The 24451-nt window shown below is 43.9% G+C and overlaps 1 protein-coding gene across 5 annotated transcripts in view; it reads left to right on the top strand.

Moving 5' to 3' along the window:
- The window catches only part of BEGAIN (brain enriched guanylate kinase associated), a 268692-nt gene that overhangs the window by 121637 nt on the left and 122604 nt on the right, over positions 1-24451 (top strand). For 4 of the 5 annotated variants that reach the window (XM_073350723.1, XM_073350728.1, XM_073350724.1 and 1 more), the window contains one exon: positions 12294-12383. The exons of the other annotated variant lie outside the window; for it this stretch is intronic. In XM_073350723.1, coding sequence (XP_073206824.1) covers positions 12294-12383 — 90 coding nt within the window. The remainder of the gene's footprint in view (positions 1-12293; positions 12384-24451) is intronic. 5 annotated transcript variants of the gene reach the window in all.

Raw genomic sequence — 24451 nt, 5'->3', positions numbered from 1 at the left:
CAAACAGTTATTCACCTAAGCCTTGGAAAGTCTGAGAAAGCAACAGCTGTGAAATGTCCAACCCTCAGGAGGCAGGAGAAACGCTATCTATCATCTTCACTCTGGCTTGTAAAAATCTTCACATCTCTTCTTGTATACCAGGAATAGTGTTTTTGGAAGAAGAGTGTATGAGCCAAATTTATGCTTAGCAGAAGCCTCCGCTTTTGCTTCAGCTTTTACCCATCTGCAAAAACTGGGGATTTCTTTTTCTTTTCCACTGTGTTTTCCTCTCCCAAAACATTATTACTTAAATATGCTAGTTGCAAAGCAGCTCTTCTGCATCTGTCCCAGTCATAAAAGGATCTGTCATCTGCCACCCTCAATAAACGGAAAAGCAGCTATTTGTTCTTGCAGGACAGTGAATTGATGTATTGTGCATAGTTAACGAGCAAATATCTTGGACTTGTTTGCAAAGTGACTATTGGTCTCAAAGTAAGTGTGGTTCCTGACAGCTTGGTTGGAGACTAAATTCAAAGTAATATATTGAATATACCAGGCCAATAGTTTGCCTTGTAGAATAAGTGAAAAAAGGTTATTACAGTAGTATGCATGGAGTAAGACCTCACTTGACATCAGAATTTGTTTCCGTTCCATCACCCACAGAGCAGGATGCTAAGGAAACTGTTGTGTGGAAGAGCCTGAAAACATTAAGAATCAATAAAGATATGAAAAAAGAGAAAGCTCAGAAAGATGAATGATATTGTCAGCATACAGTATAATAATACAGTATTCCAAAACAGCAATCAGGAGGTTTTATCGGCATTTAATCAGGCTATTTATAGAGGAGGACATTTTTCATGCAGGAAATAACACTGGCTGTATATTATAACTATAAAAATATTACTTTTAAGCAGGCCATGCTGGTTATATTGTTTTAGCAGCTAGTCCTTTATGGAGAAAAAAATGGTCACTGAACTGATAACATTTTCCATTCCCCCCCACATTATAATTTCTAATGCATGACAGATAACATATGTATGTGTTATCACTGGCAGACTAGAAGAGCACACAATTTCCCACGTAAGTCAGGAATGCTGCTAAATTCATTTTCATATTTATATGCCAGGCAAATAAATAAATTGTATAATCACTCATTATCTCTCAACCTTGCACTTGCGAATTGGATTAGAGTGACTACAACTGACACTGATTATCTGAGACAGGATGTTATTAAATCCCTTTTGGGGAGTTTTGTAAGCTGAGATCTGTCATATTTGGAGCAGAGAGCATTTCTCTATATTAACTTGTGTATGAGGACTTACTAGCAAAGCAAGAAACAACAGGCACTGAGAAGCAATAGAGAGAGAGTAAAATTAATATTTCTCCATTGTGTACCAGAATATTAATTTGCTTATTTCCTTAATATGCTTTGGCAAGCATATCTGCATGAAAACTGCTAGCTGTATGCAGTACAGAATGCATGGACGTAGCATTCCTAGGGTAGGATATCTTCCCACATGGATGCTAATGCTACATCACTTTCATTTTACACCAGGTTTGACAAAACTTACCAGTGCATTTTAGCTATATAGATAGATTTCTGGCAGTCAGATTTTTCCGAGTTTTGGGTTCATATGAATTGCAAAACTCAAAGGCCCCATGTAAAGAGTGTCCCTCTGGAGCGCCTCCCTAGCTGGGCTGGGGCCCCTCGCTATGCCCAGTTTCCACCATAGGGTTGGCCTAGTACAAGCCACAGCCTCCTACCTGTGGTAGTGGCCTCGCCTTTGTGGGTCTCCTTACTTTGCTTCTGAGTGGGGGAAAAGAAAAAGTATAGGTCAACATAAACCAAGCCCCTCCTGGGGTCAACAACTGCAAGGCACCACCTTACTTCAGGGATGCCTGGGTAGCAGCTTTGCTGGAGTCCTTATGGCTGGATAGCCAAGTCAGTCCCTCTGTATGTGGCTTGCCCCTTGGGTTCGCTGGACTCCTCACAAAACGGGGGTGGTTTCTGGCATAAGGATTCCTCCTGCTGTTTCAGGAGCCACTCTAGTCACTCCCTTCTCAGGGCTTCTCCGCCTTGCATACTGCAGCTTCCTCCTTTTAAAGCCTTCCTTCTTACCATGCATGATTTGCAGGGCTACCTCAGCCCACAGAATCTCCCAAGCTCCTTCCCAGTCAGTGCTGGGTTTAAATACCTCATCACATACCCTGCCCCTCAAAAATGACCCCAGAGAGTTGTGTTCTGTGGTGGGCATGCTGTCCTTGGCAGCTGTAGTGTCTGCCCTCTGAGAAAAGAAACAGGCGTTTTTGTGGGTCTTGCTGACTCTGTGGGACACCTAGAACCTGTATGGTTGTAGAGGTAGGTACCAGTGCATGATCCTCGCATCCACTTCCTTTTCTATTACTGAGTATGCCTTTTCACACAGCAATCATTTTCAACACAGATACAAGATGTGGTGTTCCTCTCCTTTGAAGGTCTGTGAGTACAGCCCCAAGCCCCACATCTGATGTGCCTGTCTGGAGTACGGACTTCTTTGAAAAGTGGGGGTTGCAGAGCACTGGTTCACAACATAAGCTCTCTTTTAATGTTCACAAGGCCTTATTACAAGCATCAGACCACTGTACCTTGCATTGTCTTCCATCCTTCATGTGGTCAGTAAGAGGGGCTGCAATAGTTGCGAAGTTTGGCATTAAGCACTGTGTTACCTAGCCAAACCCAGGAACTGTCTATCTTGCTTCTTGCTCATGGGCATCAAGTAATTGGCCAAAGCCTGCACCTTGTCTGCCCACCTCTCACCATGTATCCCAAGTATGTAGCTTCATGGTTTCCGGTCCTGCACTAAACTGGGTTGGTAGTTAGGCTGGTGCTGGCGATGAACTGTACTACTGTGGTAATGTGGCTGGGATGACTATCCCAATCTTGGTTTTATATATAACTATGTCACCTAAATAGGCAGCAGAGTATCGCCCATGCAGAAGGAGAACCCGGTCTATTAGTCTTTGAAAGATCACTGCCACACGATGCAGCCTGAACACATCATTCAAAAGTAATACAGCTTGAATGGTGTGGTGAATGCAGTCTTCTCTCTGGAGTCCGGAATGAAAGGAATCTACCAGTACCCTTTTGCAAAATCAAATGTAGATATGTACCTTGCTGCCCCGAGACATTCCAGTAGCTTATCTATCGTAGGCATGGAATATACATCAAACTTGGAAATTGCATTGACTTTATGGAAATCCATGCAAAATCTCATTATGCCATCAGGTTTTGGGATGAGAACTGTGGGGCTTCAACACTCACTGAGTGACTCCTCCACCACACCCAGGACCAGCATCGTTCAGAGTTCAGTCTTGACAGTGTCCCACATCCTCCCGTAAGGGTCAAGCAGTCTCTCTTACTGTTTGTCCAGGTTGTATCTCAGTATAATGATATGTCAAGTGACTGTATCACAGTAGACTTGAGAACACTGCTTCTGTCAGCTGGTCCAGCTGAGTGTCTTGAGTTGGCTTGTCCCTAGTCCCCAATCTCAACAGAGCTGGTCTTTACCATTGTTGGGATCTCAGGGCATAACTCAGGGTCTGTGGCAAGGGGAGTGATAAAAAGGGCCTCCCTATCACGCCAGACCTTGAGTAAGTTGACATGATAGATTTGGATTTCTCTCCTTTTCCCTGGGTGCCATACCTCATAATCTACGGGGCCTATCTGACACAGTACCTAAAAAACCCCTTGCCATTGGGCCAATAACTTGGACTGGGAGCTCACCAACATTGGCTAAATCCCAAGAACACCAGTCCCATCACCTCCTTTCCATCTACCCACATTGGGACCACTACTTTAGTGGGGCTTTTCTTGCATGCCCTAGCCTCTGCAGTCCATGCTTCCCCCAGTCACACTACATGCTGGGGCAGTCTCTGCAGCAATGACCTGCCTATCCACAGGACAAACACTTCCCACCTGACAGTGCAGACGTTGGAGGCGGGCACTGCGGGAGGCTCTTCTGTCAGCCTGACTTCGCTTGCGTCTCAACATGATCCCTACTGGGCAGAGACTATAGGGCCGAGGGAGGGGGATTCCTTCTCAGATTGTCTCCCTTCCTTGCTGTCCTGCTGTGGGGACCCAGCCTCCTTTCCGGGAATCTGGATCCTAGTGGGGGTGAGTCGGGTCTTATGCAACACATCACTGTCTCACAGTGAGTTCCTTTGTCTGCCAACGTTCAGCCTCTGGGTGTCTCAGTAGGGTTATCAGCAACTAGATAATTCTCCATAAGACCCACTGCCTCCTTCAAGGTCTCAGGCCTATGCCTTAACACCCAACCTGAAGCAGGCAAGGTCTTGCTCAGTGAGAATGAATTCCACCACCTATTCTCCCATCCGGAACTCCAGCCTCAGCTATTGCCAGCAGTGGTCCTTTAACTTCTGGGCTATCGCCCGAGGGCATATGCCCAGTGAGTACCTCTCCTCCTGGGAATGCCTATGGTGAGTCTCCTGGGATATATCTAAGTATCTGAGTATGGCTCTTTGACCCTCATATAATCCTGCACCCCTGCTGAGTCAAGTTCACAGTATGCAGCTTGAATGGATCCCAACAGCTGGGTTGCGAATAGTGTGGCCCAGTGCTCCTGCAGAGGAAGACTTCTGCTCAAAAGCAGTGAGAAGTGCCTTAGATTCAATCAGGGTGCCCATCTTAGCCAGCTTCAGAGCTATGGGCATGCGGGGTGGGGGGGCAGAGTTCACGGCCTCTGAACCCTAAGTGTCCCTTGGGGCTGAAGCACTGTTGCATCTGTTGCACCAGGTTCTGTTGTTATGCCTGTTGGTGCACGGCTAATTCCGTCATCATCAGTTGCTGCTGCTGTACCAGCTGTGGCTGGGTGGCCTGCTGCTGCTAGTTTTCTCTGAGCCATTGAAATAGTTGTTCCAGATCCATTCTAAGGTTGTTTTGGTCAGGCACCTCTCAACTTTGAACCTCTTTCCCCTCCCCCTTTTCCCCTTCAGCAGGGCCAACCAACTGCCTGCACTCTCCATCACTTTGTGAAAAGAGTCCTTCTGGGGCACCTCCCTAGCTGGGCTGGGACTCCTCCCTGCACCCACTTTCCACCACAGGGTTGGCCTAGTACAGGCCACAACCTCTTAGTCATAATAGTGGCCTCGCCTTTGTGGGGCTGCTTACTTTACTTCTGGGTTAGGGGAAAGCAAACGTTCAGATCAACGCAAACCAAGCCCCTCCTGGGGTCAATAGAAAGGCAAAAAAAGTCCAAGACACTGCCTTACTTCAAGGGTGCCTCAGCAGCAGCTTTGTTGGCATCCTTATGGCTGGTTAACCAAGTCAGCCCCATCCCATTGGGCTTGCCCCTGCAGTTGCTGGACTCCTCGCAGAGCTGGGGTGGTTCCTGGCATGAGGGTTCCTCCTGCTGTGTCAGGAGCCATTCTAATTTCTCCCTGCTCAGGGTTTCCATATTTTGTGCACTGCAGCTTCCTCTTTCTAAAGCCCTCCTCCCTACCAAGCACAACTGGCAGGACTGGAGGGGTGGGGTGACCTCAGCACATAGCGCCTCCCTAGCCTCTTCCCTGTCAATGTGGGGTTTGAACACCGTGTCATACCCCAGTTCTCCACTGCATTCAAGCACAGGAGGATGCAGCAAGCCAGTTATAGCCGTCTGATCATCGGTTACCCAGCCACAGCGGAAGTTAGTCTAACTTTCCCTGCAGGCATAAACTCCAAGGGCAGGCACAGGGTCACCTGGGGAGCAGGCATAGTAGAGCTCTGTTTCACCACGCCTCTGTCCCAATCCCACCCCAGCATCCCAGCATGACTGTTCCATACACTGGCATAGCAGCTTTCATGCAGACACATGGATGAATTTTAAGCGGCAGGCTGCAACTTTTATTAAATTTAAATACAGGAGAGGGGCACTACCTGTCCATCACCTCTAATCTCCTATACCAAGCGTTTAGGTGGTTCCAGTACAAGGGTTACAGGGCTCCTACCATATAACCTGTAACTAGATTAGGAGTTACAGGGACCTACCATATAACCCGTAACTATGTTGGGAGTTACAGGGTCCTACCATATAACCCATAACTAGTTTGGGGGTTACAGGGTTCCTATCATATAACCTGTAACTCATGCAAGGGAGACAGGGCGCCTACCATATAACCCATAACTCAGGGTAGGCTCTCCTCAGCCTACACCCCAGAACCCACCTTGTTCTGAGTCCTGCCACCCTCCCCGCAGCCAGAAAGATGGTGACCTCAGCCCATGAGGGCTCCAAGGTCTCACCCAAGCCCGCAAGGGCCATGAGGTCTCACCCAATCTCATGAGCCTAAGGCCCCTCAGCAAAATCCCAGTTCTTTTATTTCTGGGAACCATTTATTTTATCCTTTTAACCACATTGTGAACTGGCCAAAAGGGGGCACCAGCATCTAGCTTGGTCACACACACCCCTAACCAGCCACCTGGTATCACAATTCCTGCCCATTCCTTTCCCACACATTCCATCCCCATATGACAGCACCTCCATTTGACAAATGCACGCCAGGCAAATCAGACTCGGAGGGCCTACTACAAGGGGCTACCAAGCCCACAGTTAGTCCTTCAGCTGTCACAAGCCAGGGTTACAGACTTGTTGGGGCCATCACAAGCAGATCCCTATTGACAACTGGGTGAGCCCCCAGAATCTGTCAATCTGAAATCAAGACGAAGCATCGGCAGACACCATTATCCACTCCTGGGACGGGCAATTGCAAGAAAAAGGATGTTAAAACAGAGTCAGTGTAAAATGGAGGCCTCCTTACCCAAGTTAGCCAACTGTCTATTTAGAATATGGACCATGGATCCATGCATGGTTGAGAGCTGTTCCACAGGGAGGCAGCCCAGACATATTTCTTCTTTTGTGCCAAAGAATGGCTGCTTGTAGTATCCTAGGGTGAACAGGGCTCAATTCATCATGGAGGCAGCTAACCCCCTGGGGCCACGGGGATACCACAAACACACTCCCTAGAAACTGGGAGGGAGATGGGAGTGGGAGAACCAAGTCTCAAGTTTACACCCAAATATTTTGGGTTGTAATGAGGTAGCTGCGGGGGAGGAAGGGGGCATGTAAAAGCTCAGTTCTTTTGTATCAGACTTTGTATGGATTTTTGAAGGATGTGTACTGGATTGCTAGCAGAATGTTTACCCAGTGCATAGTTGACATATAAATTTATGAAAGGTAATGGCAGAAGGGCTATCCAGAGAATAAACCTGTCTAGGCAATAAGTCAGTGTGTTTCCCTAGGATGCCGATCAGCACCCTAGTTACACCCACTGCTGTAGGGGAGGTGATGCATCAGTCTGACAGTGATCCTGCTATATCCAAGCCAGCCTTATGGACTTGCCTAATGTAAGTGTGAGGAACCCCAAATGACTCTTTGGAACAATATGTGTGAAGTGGATTTCCCACAAAGTACCGAGGGAAAAGCGTCTGCTTCAAGCAAGTCTGTTTCAGCAGCCTGTCTCTGCCAGAAGTAACACAGTGAAGGCAGGGAACTGATCAGCCAGACTATATCCCAGTCCAAATGGAGTGAGACACTCCACCCAAGAGAGGCAATGACTGTGGAACCAGAAACCTAGGTGTGGGTCCCCTTGCTGAACTCCTAAAGGGAAATATAGGTGCAGTTGCCCTAAATTGCGACATATAACCAGAAGCCACTACCCAGAACACAAAGCTCAGGTGGTCTCATGACCACCTGAAGTTCCGTCAGTGTAATTTCTTTTGCCTCTTTAAGAGCCTCTATCAGTGCCCTGACCGATTCCAGCTTCTCTGCAGGGAACCTAGAAACACAACAAACTATGTCCAGTTCAATGCCCAGGTATGTTACAACTTCTGTTTTTTCAGTGGTGAGGGGGGAACCCTGAGGCACTCAGCTAGGTTCAGAAATGCCTGAAGCATGCACTCACCATTGTCTGTCCCAAGTTTTCCTGCAAATAATAAGTAATTGAGATAGTGCACTACGTGATTCAGGCCAATCTTGTATACAATTGCCCACTCCAACATGGAGATGTCTCTTTTGTAAGCAGCGCGTGACACTGTGCACCTCATGGGCATGGCTTTATCAAAATAGTAATCACCTTCAACCTGAAACCCAAGCAAATTACAGTCTCTGAGATGCACTGGAAGCAACCTGAATGGAGACTTGATGTCGCATTTAGCTAACGTCACCCCAGCGCCACATACCTTGACTGTGGCTACCGCTGTATAAGATGAGAAGTAGCTCATCCAACACAGTTGGGAGTCTATATAGTGATTTACCAATAAGCCTCAAGGGTAAGACAAGTAGTGAATAAACCTGTATTCCCCCTTCACCTTCTTCAGTACCATACCTCAGGGAGATATGCACAATTCCAGCCTGGGAAGGGGCCTGTCACTCTTCCTGCTGCCACTTCTGTGGTTCTCTCTGCCCTTATGATATGCTCAAAGCCTTTAATGGACTTCAAGTTCTCTGCCCTGCAATGGCACCTCATTCCCACATAAGATTTGAAAACCAGACAAAAAATCCATTTTATAAATAAGTTGCATCTTTTTTGTTGGGGTGGTTCAGTAACAAATTCCATAACCCGTCTCTTAATTGGAGAAGGAGCCTTTCCCATGGTTACTGACAGCCAGAAGAAGTTCCACGTGGCACCTGGGAGCTAGGTAATGCTAGGAGTTAAGTAATACTAGCCATTCCACACTCCTCCCCTGCCCTATGCTGTCTGATGTCCCACAGCAAGTGTCTTCTTCCCTCACTGCTGAGGCTGTCCCCCTTTCACCGCCAGCCTCACTGAGTTCCGCCACCCATTGAGGCAGGCGAGGGGATTCCCTACTCAGGGAGAATTCTCCAGTCTGAATCTCTGGCTAGTTTAAGTTCACTTTGTGAACTGGAGAATCCAGCCCATTGCTTTTGTGTGATCCCTTGTGAAGCTTGCAAGACTTGCTCTTTCATTAGAAAAACGTTTGTGGGGTTTTTTGCTTGGTTTTGTTGGGTTGTTGTTTTTTTATTAAACTCATTGGTTTTAACAAGTTTCACTAGTTTTGGAAAAATCTTTGACTGAATTCTCTTTGTTGCCTTTGGAAGACATTAAGGAGCTAGTTATTTAGATGCAGTCTCCAGTTATGTACCTATAGATCTGCAGATACAAAATGGAGGTTGCACTGAGACCTCTTTGAAATTCAGGAAGTTAATTTGTACTTCTACAGGTTTTTTTTTTCCAGTCACCACTTGATAAGAAGGTGAGCACAGAAAGAAGAACCATAAGTGTTGGTGTATATAAAGTAATTAATTACACATATGTTAAGAGGCACAGAATGGGCTGGATAATCACAGCAGGAAGGCAAGGACAGAAACTATCAAACATAAGATTGACAGCTCACTAAAAAGCACTCAGCACAAATGTACAGTAGAAATTAGACATTTTTCCTTGCCTCCTTTTTTAATTTTCAGGTTTATCTAACCCGTAAGTTAGTGTGATGGAGAAAAATCCACTGAATCTCAGCCTATCCCTTATTTTTACATCCTCATGGATATCTGCCCACACATGATCCATGTCAGATGCCAAACTGAGAGAAAACAAGCTTCTCAGAGGCGGTGAGCTTTGCTCTTTTTATAAACCCTGTTACTGTCAAGTAAGTAGTAGACTGTGCCCGTCTCCTACTCAATTGAGCAGGGAAACAAGGTATATATGCCCCCTCTCCAGCATACATACAATCCTGCTCAGCCAAGACAGACATACCCTGATCTTGGGTCTGGTGCAGAACCAGTGCATAAGTCTTGAATACTTCCTTTTTTGAGCAAAGAGGTGGAGAGGGGACATTCCTGTGGCTCCACCCTCTTGCAGGCCAGAGTAGATGTCCAGCCATGTGCAGAGAGGAGAGGGAAGGAATGTAAATTACACCCTTTCAAAGGCTGCTGTAATTTACCCCATTTCCGCTCTTTCTCCTCAGTCCCCTCCCCTTTCAGAACAAGAGGGGGGCAGGGTTCAATTGTGCCTCAGAGGGATGTCTCTGAGGTACAAGACCTCCAGTGCTAGTCAATCCTGGGGTAGAGCAGCTTATGTATCACCATCTGCTCAGGGCTGTGCCTAAAGCATCATCTATCCCTAACTAATCACAACAAGATTTCAGAGAAATAGGAAAGTTTGCCTGAAATGCGTTACTGGTGGCTAAGCCATAGCACCCCAACACTTATCTCAAACAAGAAACCTCAGCTGATCTTCTAAAATGATAAACTTCTCAATGATTAATCAACAGCTGAAGCATGATGATATCTAGAAACTAATAAGCTCTTCTCTTATTTACACTAGGGTATTTAATTTTTAACACTCCAGCAAGGCATCATTTGAGTTATTATTCATTAAGATGCTAGAGTATTGGAAGCAGACCAGACCTCATCACAAGATTGAAGAAACCGCTTGTAGTTTTGCTATCAGTTGTTAATTGTGAGGTGCATATAAACCTGTCCTGTGGTGCATAGGTTACATTAGAACATCAGTAAGATTATTCCCTCATCTATGGATCATATAGATTTTTCAGGGTTCTTTTAAAGCACTCTCCGATCGGATTCTTGTAAATGGTGATGCATAGTTGGCATTTTTGTATAGGGGTTAACAGATGTTTTGCATAATTCTTCAATTTCAAAAGGGGAATTTTCATTTAAATTCTAAGTTAAATGGCAGGCTGTGGCCCTTATTTTCCCAAGTAAAGGCATCATTCTGCTACCCAAACACTCAAACAATGGGTATTAATTATTATTATTATCATAGGGTATTAGTCAATGTGGGTAAATCTTATAGTAGTATCTTTAATGGGTATTATAATCCAGAGGGATTATTTTCTTTAATTATATTATTTGCTTTGGCAACATCCCGTTGGGCCAAATTCTGTTCTCAGATATATCTACGTTAATCTGGAATGATTTCACTGACTTGACTGAGCAAAATTTTGCTGTGGTCCTCATTGGGAGTTATCTGAGGAAGGGTTTAGATCCTCAGGATTTGGCACAAAGCTACTACTACAATAATAAAGTGCACTTACACAATGCTGTTCCTCAGGGTATTCAAAGTGCATCATCTAGGTATCCCTTGCTTTTGAGATGTAGCTGTTGCCAACTTCACTTTACCGTAACTGCAGCAATCAGTAAGGTTGTCCTTTACATCATTGTTCCAGTTCTGTTCAGATATTCTCAGTGCAGGGTTATGCAGGTGCAGCAATTACACCCTGTTCTGAATATGCATCCCACTATGTCTAGAGAAGCCTGTACAAACACATGCTGATGGGTTGTTCCTTATAAGACTAAGTACTCATTAATTATGAACACTGGAAAGTAGGATATCCTGTACACGTTGTCATTAGCCATCAGATACATTACAAGCTATATAAACATTCTTGGTTGTTAAATATGAATAGTAATTAGGTGAACAAAATTACGGTATTTGTTTCCATGCCAAGAAGTATTAGGCTGCATTTTTAAGGCACGCGGGAAAACAATCTGGATTCAGCTTGTAGGGCCAGAGCCAATAGTTCTTACTCAGATGTTACTCAGGAAAACCTGCCATTGACTTGAGTAGGAATTTGCCTAAACAAGGACTGAATAGAATTCTGGGAAATATCCAGTCTTCCCAGTACTGCTTGATGTTAATGTTGGGCAGTGATTAAATATTGTACAGGAGTTCCTGTTGATGATATGCCTATCTGTTATCCTTTTGTTGGCTCTGAGTCCACTTCTGCTGAGTGTTAATTATGGTTTATGTTGCTTGTTCGGGTTTATTTGCTTTTGTGTTTTTCATTTTCAGCAAACATTTTACAGCTATTTTTCTGCTGCTGTTGGATGTGCACAGTACATGGAATGCAGAACTTGAATCTCAGCCCAGATTTAATTAAACGTACTACTGCCACAGTGCACAAAAGTTACTTTGTTGGCCCAATTGATACTAAATATAAATCTGTTTAACTTGATGTGGTACAGTGCAACTATAAAGACCTAATTACTGAGCGGGTGCTGCTCTAGTGAAGTCAATGAGGATGCACCCATTTAGACCCAGGGTGAGTTTGGTCCTACAAATCTTTTTTGTGACCTACAACAGGTCTCATGTAAGATAACCAACAAAGATGTGGGTTGAAACAACATCTTGTGTGTAGATTTAGTATTGCTTTAAAGTAATATAGTGTGAATTTCAATACATTACTTGAATATCTAAATTATGTCGTAACCTGCTAGTAAGCCAGGTTGTCTAGCTAGGTTTCCACTCAGATGTCTTATGAGCCATACCTAGCCATGGTTTATCCTCTATTCATGCTGCAGGGTACGAAATTCCTGGGTGCCAACCTGCCTATGGCAACCTAGAATTCTCCAGGGCAGGCTCGCAAAATCTTCACCTACCCTCTGGGACAGGTAATTAAAAACTGATGTTTTGTTAAGTTATGCTTTCTTTCTAACTTTCTCATGTCAATCATTTGTTTCTATTCTTCACATCAGTCTTTAGTTACTCACATCTATACAATGCTATACAATATTTCTGAATCAGGGAAGTAGCAGCAAATCTATTTGATAGTATTCTAGATGATTGTCTTGTGGCAGCTTGTAGTAATTATTACCAGTATGTATAAAAGCTGCAGTATTTTCAGATTCCTATTAGTTGTTAGCTTTTCAGTCAGTGTGGTTATGAAAATACATACACATTTCACCCATTATTGATGTAACAGTAATTTGACCAGGTTACATTTCTTAATTGCCAATGTTTATATATTTCTAGATCTCTTTTGGTCTTTTTTTCCTTGGGCTCCATGAATCAGGTTCTCTCAAAGTAATAGGTGCATAGATGATGAAAGGATATGCTGGAGACAGGCTTACATGGAACAGTCATGATTAATTTTAGCTTGATGTTCCTATGTAGAACGTAGTACAAAGTAAACTAAACTAATGACTTTTTCCATTTTTTCCCCATACTTGTCTTTCATTTTCTCCTACTATCTCCACGGATTTCTCCTTTGTTCCTTTTGCTGGTATCCACCCAACATCATTAAAAGTTGCAGGTACCTAGAAGTGATACTGTTCACTCATCCAATAAAATTTTCACTGGGACAAATATTCAAAGTGGAAAATTCATAAGACAACAAAATAACGGTAGGCTTGCCCTTAGGGTGTCTTGTTGCAATATGCAGATTTTCCTCCGAGAAGTGTTGTGGTTTCCCACCCTTACAGAGATCTTAGTACAAGAAAGAATATATATATATAGGATTCTTCAGATACTTCTTGGCACACTGTATATTACAGAGTGTGCTGAAGAGGGGGACGAGCCATTCGACATTTGGAGAGAAGTAGACTTCCATGAGCAGCGGACATGTCATGTACTGGGAAAGTGGTTTAAATTACAGTACATATTTTCTAATCCTTAAATTAACTGCAAATGACTTCTATTTTTACCATGGTCCAGATATGAGAATATCTTTGCTTCATGGCATCTCTGCTTCCTGTCCTGGCTGAAACCAGGAAGTGACCAATGGAACCAAGATAAAGCAATATATTTCCACCCTTACAAAAAGAGTTTGCGTTTCAATTTGGCTTGATGTTTGGGAATTCATTTTAATCAGAACTAGTTTGCCCTCCCATAGTGTAACCATTCAGTGTGATCTTACCTGTGTTTCTTTTTAAATGGATTACTATCATGGAGTTTGGAGGGCTTGACTATGGTATAAGGTACAATATATAGTAGTCTTGGTTTATGACCAGCTAAATGGTCATGGGGAATATATGGCCAGCCCTCTGTGGAGAAAAAGGTGGTTAGGGACTATTTAGAAAAGCTGGACGTACACAAGTCCATGGGGCCGGACGAGTTGCATCCAAGAGTGCTAAAGGAATTGGCGGCTGTGATTGCAGAGCCATTGGCCATTATCTTTGAAAACTCGTGGCGAATGGGGGAAGTCCCAGATGACAGGAAAAAGGCTAATGTAGTGCCAATCTTTAAAAAAGGGAAGAAGGAGGATCCTGGGAACTACAGGCCAGTCAGCCTCACCTCAGTCCCCGGAAAAATCATGGAGCAGGTCCTCAAAGATTCAATCCTGAAGCACTTACATGAGAGGAAAGTGATCAGGAACAATCAGCATGGATTCACCAAGGGAAGGTCATGCCTGACTAATCTAATCGCCTTCTAGGATGAGATTACTGGTTCTGTGGATGAAGGGAAAGCAGTGGATGTATTGTGTCTTGACTTTAGCAAAGCTTTTGACACGTCTCCCACAGTATTCTTGTCAGCAAGTTAAAGTAGTATGGGCTGGATGAATACACTATAAGGTGGGTAGAAAGTTGGCTAGATTGTCGGGCTCAACGGGTAGTGATCAATGGCTCCATGTCTAGTTGGCAGCCGGTGTCAAGTGGAGTGCCCCAGGGGTCGGTCCTGGGGCCGGTTTTGTTCAGTATCTTCATAAATGATCTGGAGGATGGTGTGGATTGCACTCTCAGCAAATTTGCGGATGATACTGAACTGGGAGGAGTGGTAGATACGCTGGAGGGCAGGGATAGGATACAGAGGGACCTAGACAAATTGGAGGATTGGGCCAAAAGAAATCTGATGAGGTTCAATAAGGATAAGTGCAGGGTCCTACACTTAGGACGGAAGAACCCAATGCACAGCTACAGACTAGGGACCGAATGGCTAGGCAGCAGTTCTGTGGAAAAGGACCTAGGGGTGACAGTGGACGAGAAGCTGGATATGAGTCAGCAGTGTGCCCTTGTTGCCAAGAAGGCCAATGGCATTTTGGGATGTATGAGTAGGGGCATAGCGAGCAGATCAAGGGATGTGATCGTCCCCCTCTATTCAACATTGGTGAGGCCTCATCTGGAGTACTGTGTCCAGTTTTGGGCCCCACACTACAAGAATGATGTGGATAAATTGGAGGGAGTCCAGCGAATGGCAACAAAAATGATTAGGGGTCTGGAACACATGACTTATGAGGAGAGGCTGAGGGAACTGGGATTGTTTAGTCTGCAGAAGAGAAGAATATGGGGGGATTTGATAGCTGCTTTCAACTACCTGAGAGGTGGTTCCAGAGAGGATGGATCTAGACTATTCTCAGTGGTAGAAGAGGACAGGACAAGGAGTAATGGTCTCAAGTTGCAGTGGGGGAGGTTTAGGTTGAATATTAGGAAAAACTTTTTCACTAGGAGGGTGGTGAAACACGGGAATGCGTTACCTAGGGAGGTGGTAGAATCTCCTTCCTTAGAAGTTTTTAAGGTCAGGCTTGACAAAGCCGTGGCTGGGATGATTTAATTGGGGATTGGTCCTGCTTTGAGCAGGGGGTTGGACTAGATGACCTCCTGAGGTCCCTTCCAACCCTGATATTCTATGATTCTAAATGGTTTTATTCTTGTAATGCCTGCTAAGCACACCTGAAATTCATTCACTGTCCATTTGTAGTCCTTAGTTCCTAATAAAAATGAGCTTGCATTTAGGGAAAAAATATCGGCTGGATTTCAAACACTCCAAAGTTTTAGGGTATTCAGATCCTGAATTTTGGATCAGGCATTACTAGTTCCTGCAAAAATGTTTACCAACTTTTAAATGGAGCAGAGTAAGCTTAAAAGATTATGCTAATATTATTGCATGAGCAGCTGAAAAAGAACTGCAAAATGAACCAACCATGCAAAAATAATTTTGTGATGATAAAACCTAAAAATAATTATGAGTTCCAAGGTAAATACACCCAAACTATATGCAAACTGTTCAAAATTCTTAGTTCTTCAAAACATATCTGGAAATCTCACCAGAATTGGCTTTCTGGTTGTATTTTAGGAGTTCTGCTTCTGGGTGGGACCAGGAAGTGCACAGGTGTGTGAAAATGAAAGATACTGCCTATAAAAGTTTTCAGAAAATATAAAATGTGGGCAGATTGAATTTTATCCAACCTGGTTCCTCCATGATTTAAAAAAAAAAAAAAAAAAACCCACTCCAGTCACTTCATAAAGAAAAATCTCTTTCTCACTTCAGAGACCATAAAAGTGGCCCCTGTACTGGGTTCAGTACTGTAGGCTGCACTTAAGTAGTAAGTATCTCTTTGCAAAAGGCAAATTCAGGCCATTTCAGTCAGTCTCTAATAAAAACCTGTTAAAAAAATTAAAGCCACTTTAATCCGTAAATGAGTTCTTGAAGCCGCTGGCTGTGCAGGGCTGATGCAGACAGAATCCCTGCGCAGGAGCTTGTTGTACTGTGCTTTTCACAGCTGCTGCTGAACAGTGCTGCAGGTGCTCACCTGAGCATCTGCTGCCAGATGTTAGCCCTTCTGATGCTGTACAACAATCCCCTGCTCCTAGCCTGGCTCTCTGCACTGCTAAGGGAGAGCTATTGACGAGTCCCTGTGTAGGAGTTTTGGGGGCAGGAGAGGAGGTTTCCTGCTCCTCCTTCTCCCTAGTGTACCCACAAAGGAGAAGACAGAATTTAGCCCTATGCTGAAAAGCCAGCTGAGCGTGTAGAATAAAACCACGCTCTGCTCAGCTAATAAGTCATGACACTGGAACTGGGAGAACAGTTGTTTGAACTGATTTCACAACATGCTGAGCAATGGCAGACTTGCTAGAGGTGTACTCATTTAGATTCTTGCGGAATAGGAAACTTCTCAGTTTGCAAGTCCTAAAATAGTGCCGCGCAGCATCTAAAACAAAGAGGTGAGGATCAAAATAAAGAGCTAATGACGACAGCACATATCTGATTTGCCATAATAGCAAGTTAATCACCCAGCTGAAAATCATTTGCAAATGTCAGGAAACTGAAGATATTTTTAAATACTCAGCTACACAAATTTCATTCAGGTAACATTAGGGGCCATTTCTGCCCTCAGGTAAAGCTCTCAGTACTCCCATTCCACTCAATAAGTATCGTGCACATGTAACTGAGAGCAGCATTAGTTCCCAAGGAATCTGAATTACATTTACAGGACATAGATTGTTCAGGCTAAATGATGTTCTTTAACTCACCCCATCAAGCGTTGGTGTTCCTGGCATCTACACACTGGAGATATATTGTGTTGCCAAAAACCTTGCACAAAAATCCCTATTATTATTCATCCTCTTTCTCACAGCATGCTGCTCTGACTATAGAACACAGCCATTGTGTGATAGACAGTATAGAATGTCAAAGAACAGTCCTATAGCAGCTGCCAGTAGAATTTCAGCAGTTACCACCGAAGGTATCTGAAATGCCACTGCTATTTCCCATTATAGGTAACAGCTGTATTGTCTCTGATCCCATTACTGTTGGCAGATGTTTACTTTCTAAAGGTTGGCCCCTGTATATTCCCATTTTGGGTACAACACAAATTGCTTGTGTGACTTTTGCCATGAAAGATGACCAGAGTGCAAGTGTGCATAAAAAAAGGACAATCAGTTAATGAAACTTGTTAATATATAGATATACACTACATACAGAGTATAGGGAGGGGGAAACATTGCTCTTTCTAACTCCTCCTTCCAGAACCAACCTAAGATGTCTTCTCCCAGAGCCAGAAGAATATATACATAGTTGTTCCATTCAGTTAACACAAACCCTCTATAAATGCCTGGCATGAAACAAAATTTGATATCTTCCATTGTTGTATGCAGTGTCATTGTAGCTGTGTTGGTACCAGGCTATTAGAGAGACAAGGTGGGTCAGGTAATATCTTATTGGACCAACTTCTGTTGGTGACAGAGACAAGCTTTTGAGCTTACACAGAGCTCTTCTTCGAGTCTGGACAGTGAGAACGTTTCCCAGACCTGAAGAAGAGCTCTGTGTAAGCTCCACAGCTTGTCTCTTACCAACAGAAGCTGGTCCAATAAAAGATATGACCTCACCCATTTTGTCATGAAACCAACAGCTCCTAGAGAAACAGCCCAATGCAGGTGAGCTTTAAACCAAAAGAAAGAAAGCAGGAACAAGAAGGAGAAAAAAACAGAGGGGAAAGAAGTTGCCAAATGTGAAGAGAGAGATTGTACCCCTCCATCTAGCAGGTTCTTTGAATCTGACTGCTTTATCTGAAGTAGGACAGGAACTGATTCTCTTTCCTTATGCCACATCATCTTTCCATAGGTCTTCCTTGTCCTTTTAAAGGAAGTGATAAAAAAAGATTCAATGTGCCTCTGTACATGGCACTTCACTGATCCTTACTATGTGCTGTATTCTGACAGCCACGCACCTTTCTGATACTGAAAATGAACATTTAAGACAGGCACAAAACAAAATGGGGCAGTGTGTGGGTGATCAAATGAGCTTCCTCTTAGCAAAGCCATAATAGTGTTTGAATGTGGCTGTCAAGCTATTCTAGATGGATCAAGAATAAACAAAAAAGAAAAGAAAGTAGATGAAGAAGCAGGAACCATTAACATTATTAGAATATAGTGTTATATGTATGAAGAAAAGGAGTACTTGTGGCACCTTAGAGACTAACCAATTTACTTGAGCATAAGCTAGTCTCTAAGGTGCCACAAGTCCTCCTTTTCTTTTTGCAAATACAGACTAACGGCTGCTACTCTGAAACCTGTTATATGTATGAGAGCTGATGTGGCAGGTCTTCCTTAGTAATAGCCTGAGGGAGTGGAGGAAGTACTTATTCTTAACTGCAAGCCAAAGCAATCATTGACACCCCCTCTCCCCCCCTCCCAGAAGTTGTGTTAAGGTGATCTGGTGTGATTTAGGGATGCTTTATGAACTGCCTAGCGAGCTTCCACTTTGCTTCCAAACTGTAGTGGTAAAATAGAGGTCTACCTCTAATTTTGCTATCCCCATTTCTTATTCCCTTGATATTTTTTTATTATTATTCATGACTTACTAGCCTGGATTCCCTAGAAAAATAGAGGGCAGATCATTGGGTCTTTTTCTGACATTGCAGGATATAAAAAGTAGTCAATGTTCTTGCCACAACTTAAACTGACTTGCTACACTGACAGGCAACTTCTCAACAGTCTTTGTTAGGCAAGTTGAACTATTTGTTACAAATAAATGATCTGACCTTTTTCTGAATCATGCTTATGACTGCAAATGTATTTTTGTTTTTCACATGCTTTTACTAAATAGTTTATGCAAACATATATCAGCCTTTGGTATATTAGCAAATAACTGAAGTGAACAGTTGTGATGCTCAGTGTGTGATTGGTCATCTAAGTCACATGGATATTTTTTTCTCCCTGATTGGATGACTGGAACTTTTAAGACAGGAGAATAGAGAAGAGTAAACAACAAGAAGAGAATACCTTTGTACAAAACCCAATATCACACATGAACAAAGTGTAGTCGTTCTCCAGTTACACAAATATTTGCAAATGGGCAAAACAAACAACCACTCACAATCTGAATGCATGTTCAGAGAGTGTTAGTAAGAGATAGGAAGCAGGCTCACCTCTTTGCTCTGCATTTTGTTCTTCTCTTGCATCTTTTCTAGCTGTTCACCCTTATGTTTTCCCCAAACACACAGACAAATTCAAAAGTGATATAAATTAAACGCCTTTACTCAAACTCTATTAGACCTATGTGTAACTAGGAAACAATTCCATTTCATGAGAAATATCTAGGTTTTGCAATACAGTTTTATTCCAATGTGGAACAAAAACAAGAGCTTTTGACATTTTTCATGAAAAAGCAAGAGAGAGATCTCAGAATAGCAAATAGCCTGGTGGTTAAGGTTCTCACTTGCAATGTGGGAAATCAAATTAAAGGCCCTGCTCCTAATCAGGGAGGACAGGGACTTGAACATGGGTCTTCCAGTTCTCAGCCAGGTACACTAGGCTATTGGCTACTCTGCAGTAGAATAGTCTCTTCACGCCTTCCCTAAAGAAATTCCATCCTGGAGCTCAGCAATGTCTCCACTGAAATCTAAATGTTTCCACAAAACATTTCAGTTTTGACAGAATAGCATTTTTGGTGGAAAAAAGTTTCCATCAAGTTTCACATTTGATAGAAAGTTTGACCCGCTCTACTTACAACCCTTTGCTAATGTCTATTTAAATATGTCAGTTGCTCTAAAAATTGCTGCATCTAGATAAGTAAGTCAGTCTAGACTCGAAAGAGAATCTAATTAGGATAGCTTGGCGGGGGGGGAGGGAGGGCAAAAGAAAGTATAGATTATGATAGTTTAGACTTCCTCTATACTGACTAAGACTTCCTTATTGTTTGCAGCGTTGTTGTAGCTGTGTTGATCCCAGGAGATTAGCGACAAAGTGAGTGAGGTAATATATTTTATTGGATCAACTTCTGTTGGGGTGCAATGGCTGGCACTTGGCAGGAGTGGCAGCTAGTGGTTAGAGAGTGGTATGGGAGCTTAGGCTCTCCTACTCCATCAGGATTTGGCCCAGAGCCCTGTGGGGGTAGCCAAGGTCAGGCACCCTTGAGCACCTTAAGACAGTCCTCCCTGGACCACTTCTTACCCCTCCACTCTATAATTCAAGCTTTTTCAGTCTGTAACCAAAATAATGTAGAACAAACATAGTGCCTTAAGTCAGTCTGGCTTCTAGCGGAGCAGTTCCTCTCTTCTTGGGTATGTCTTCACTACCCACCAAATCGGCGGGCAGCGATCAATCCAGCGGGGATCGATTTATTGCGTCTAGTCTAGATGCGATAAATCGACCCCCCACAAGTGCTCTCCTGTACTCCAGCACCATGAGAGGTGCAGGCAGAGTCAGAATATGGAAGCAGCAGCAGTCGACTCACCGTGGTAAAGACACCACGGTAAGTCGATCTAATTACGTCGACTTCAGCTATGTTATTCACGTAGCTGAAGTTGCATAACTTAGATCGATCCCCCCAGTGTAGACCAGGGCTTAGAGGAGCAGCTTCTGTGTCCTTCCTCAGAAGCTCCCAGGGAGGGTCCTTCTCCCTGCCTTCTGAGCTGTCTGGGTGCCTTTTAAGCCCCACCTCCACCTGGAGCATGCTCAGCAGGGACGGTGGGGTGGGGTTGTTTAGGCCTAGAGTTGATCCTTGACCCTTTTACTCCTACTGTGGTGTTTGTATACCCTGTCACACAGGGAAAAGAGAGCAGCTTTGCTACACAGAGCTCTTCTTCAAAAGAAAGCTTGAAAGCTTGTCTCTTTCCCAACAGAAGCTGGTCCAATAAAAATATTACCTCACCCACTTTGTCTCTCTAATTAGATGTCTTTAGTCACTTTTGGCTTAAGCCACTAGCCTTCTGATTTTTGTGTGTGGCACATTTATTTTTCTCTCTCATATGTATAGCCTCATCGAGCTGTAGCTCACGAAAGCTTATGCTCAAATAAATTGGTTAGTCTCTAAGGTGCCACAAGTACTCCTTTTCTTTTTACCCCTCAAAAGTGTCTCTTCAGCAAAATTGGCTATCTTGTTAATAAGAGCTGCAAATGCATTTTGAAGACTCCGGATACAAATCAAGTTAACAGAAATATTAAATCACTCTTCAGAGATCTGACTGAGATTTTCTATGCAGGAGAATTATATAAACTGCAGAGGTTGGCATAGCTAGCGGTGCTGCTTATGTTACAGTATGGGTATCCTGATTTATAGCAATAAGTTATTTCCTTCCCATCAACTATGCTGCATCCTGGATTCCTCGTGTTCGGCAGAATAGAATATTCCCCAAAATAGAGGTTTGGATTCCCCACTGTTCACAGTTATTTGGGTAAGTCATGTCTCTGCAGTTTTCAGCACCTCAGGGAAACCTGACTGCCTGGTGAAGAGACTTCATTTAATAACTCGGGAGTTTTAATCTATTCCTGAAAGCTGTAATTTTATTCATTATGTTTCAATTTGACCCAAAAAGAGCCTTTGGTTACTGATAGTACATTCAGAATAGAGCAGTGATTCCCAACCAGTGTGCCTTGACACATTGGTGTGCTGTCCGGCCTGAACAGGTGTGCCATGGAATTTTTTGAAAAGTACATTTGAGAACAAGGGGAGGAAAGCTGCTTTCTGATTGGCCATCTGCCGTACTGCCCCGCCTTCTCCAGAGGCAGAGCGACCGGTCAGAGCTCAATCGCCCTTTCTTCTCCCCCGCCCCTCCTGTGTGAGCCAGGGGGTCAGCTCCTCTGCCCCTCCCCTTCCCTCTTGCAGCCACTAGCGGGGGGCAGGGGGAAAGAGCCTCTGGAATGTGAGGTGCGCCGCGGCAGAGAAAAGGTTGGATACCACTGGAAGAGAGGAGATGTTGTATAGCCATAGTATGAACATATGCCAAGAAACACACCATTTTCTACTGAGAATAATGGCATTCACTGCACATAACAGCTGGCAGCTGATCCTCTAAGGACTTTTTGCACATCTAAGGTTAGCTATTCATCTTCATATCATCTTTTCATATGATATTTGTATTGAATTCAATGTGTTGGGAAGTTCTAGGCTTTCAGAATTTATGTTCTCTCCACTAACCTGCATATTGCGGCCCTCACACACTTGCCACAGCAGAGATGACCCATACCTGCTGATAGTTCAGGGGGCACAATTTAAAGGTTCAGCCACCCCCAGAACAGCTTCAGTCATGCCCCCCCCACGACAGCCCCTCCACTTACCCTCAGTTTCCCCTCCTGGAACGCACGGCGCCTCCCTGCAGCTCCCAGCTGTTGCTCCTGCCTCTCCCCATTGGGCGCAGCTCGTAGCTTGTTGACTCCAGCAGCTACCATGCAGGGAGGGGGCCTGGCTGCACCAAGTGTTTGAATATGGCCAGCAAACCCTGGCAGAAATCTGGGAGGAGGATGTGACCCCACAAGCCACCTCCACCCTTCCACACCTTCCCTCCCTCCCCCGCATTGCCTCTGTATCCTGGAATAGGAATAATTCCCATTCAATCCAGAGACTGTTAGGCTGATGCAGTCAAAACGTGACTTCAAGCTATTTTAAGTTAGGGGATGCAACGGTTCTGCCCTCGTATGAGCTAGTCCATGATTTCAGCCCGGTTCAGACAGGTATATTTAGCAGAATTAACACAATTATAACCCAGAAAGAGAAATTCTGCATTAGTTGTCTGTACCCTGGGGGACAAAGAACAAAAGTAAAGTAATCACCCCAATGCTGCAGTAGTCCTATTGTAAGATATTGGTCCAGATCTTCAACTCACATAAGTGGGACCATTTACATCTGGCTCATAGTGTTTAGGACCATAAATACTATAGTACTTATAGATATAAATAAATAAAAAGATCTCTTGCTCTCCTTTCTGTCTCCCCTTTCATGTGACCCCTTAGTGTTTGATGGCTGTTGGTACGCTAGCTTGAGCTCTTTAGGTATAGTTGGAACTACAATCAGGGACCCCTTCCATTTGTGTGTGTGTATGGATGGGGACTGGGAGCTATAAAAGCAACTTGACATCCAAATCTAGCTCATTCAAGCATTTATTCTAAAGCACATACATTTCCTCCCACCCACACAAACACTCACTTGTCAGCAGCTTTCCATACATGAATGGAAAAATCAGCACGTAATTCATCAAATGCACAATACACTCTCTGATGCTCAAACCCTTTGAAAAACATAGGCCTATCAGACTGGACAAAGAAGGGCCTATGACAATTAGGGTCCAGACACCCTAGGAAAAGAACAGGGAGTCTGAACCCGAAGAGTAAGCAATTGAATCAACTGGATGTATACAAAAAAGAAAAGGAGTACTTGTGGCACCTTAGAGACTAACCAATTTATTTGAAAATGAGCTTTCGTGAGCTACAGCTCACTTCATCGGATGCATGCCGTGGAAACTGCCGCAGACTTTATTTATACACAGAGAATATGAAAAAATACCTCCTCCCACCCCACTGTCCTGCTGGTAATAGCTTATCTAAAGTGATCATCAGGTGGGCCATTTCCAGCACAAATCCAGGTTTTCTCACCCTTCACCCCCCCACACAAATTCACTCTCCTGCTGGTGATAGCCCATCCAAAGTGACAACTCTTTACACAATGTGCATGATAATTAAGTTGGGCCATTTCCACCATGATTTCAACAATTTCCATCCCACCACCAACCTCAGCCTGGTCCAGTCCACACAAGAGATCCACTTCCTGGACACTACAGTGCTAATAAACAATGGTCACATAAACACCACCCTATACCGGAAACCTACTGACTGCTATTCCTACCTGCATGCCTCCAGCTTTCACCCTGACCACACCACACGATCCATCGTCTACAGCCAAGCTCTGCGATACAACCGCATTTGCTCCAACCCCTCAGACAGAGACAAACACCTACAAGATCTCTGTCAAGCTTTCTTACAACTACAATACCCACCTGCTGAAGTAAAGAAACAGATTGATAGAGCCAGAAGAGTTCCCAGAAGTTACCTACTACAGGACAGGCCTAACAAAGAAAATAACAGAACGCCACTAGCCGTCACCTTCAGCCCCCAACTAAAACCCCTCCAACGCATTATTAAGGATCTACAACCTATCCTAAAGGATGACCCAACACTCTCACAAATCTTGGGAGACAGGCCAGTCCTTGCCTACAGACAGTCCCGCAACCTGAAGCAAATACTCACCAACA

This window comes from Lepidochelys kempii, chromosome 6 (assembly GCF_965140285.1).
Source record: "Lepidochelys kempii isolate rLepKem1 chromosome 6, rLepKem1.hap1, whole genome shotgun sequence".
Classification (NCBI taxonomy): Eukaryota; Metazoa; Chordata; order Testudines; family Cheloniidae; genus Lepidochelys; species Lepidochelys kempii.
This window is presented reverse-complemented; position numbering and strand designations above follow the sequence as displayed.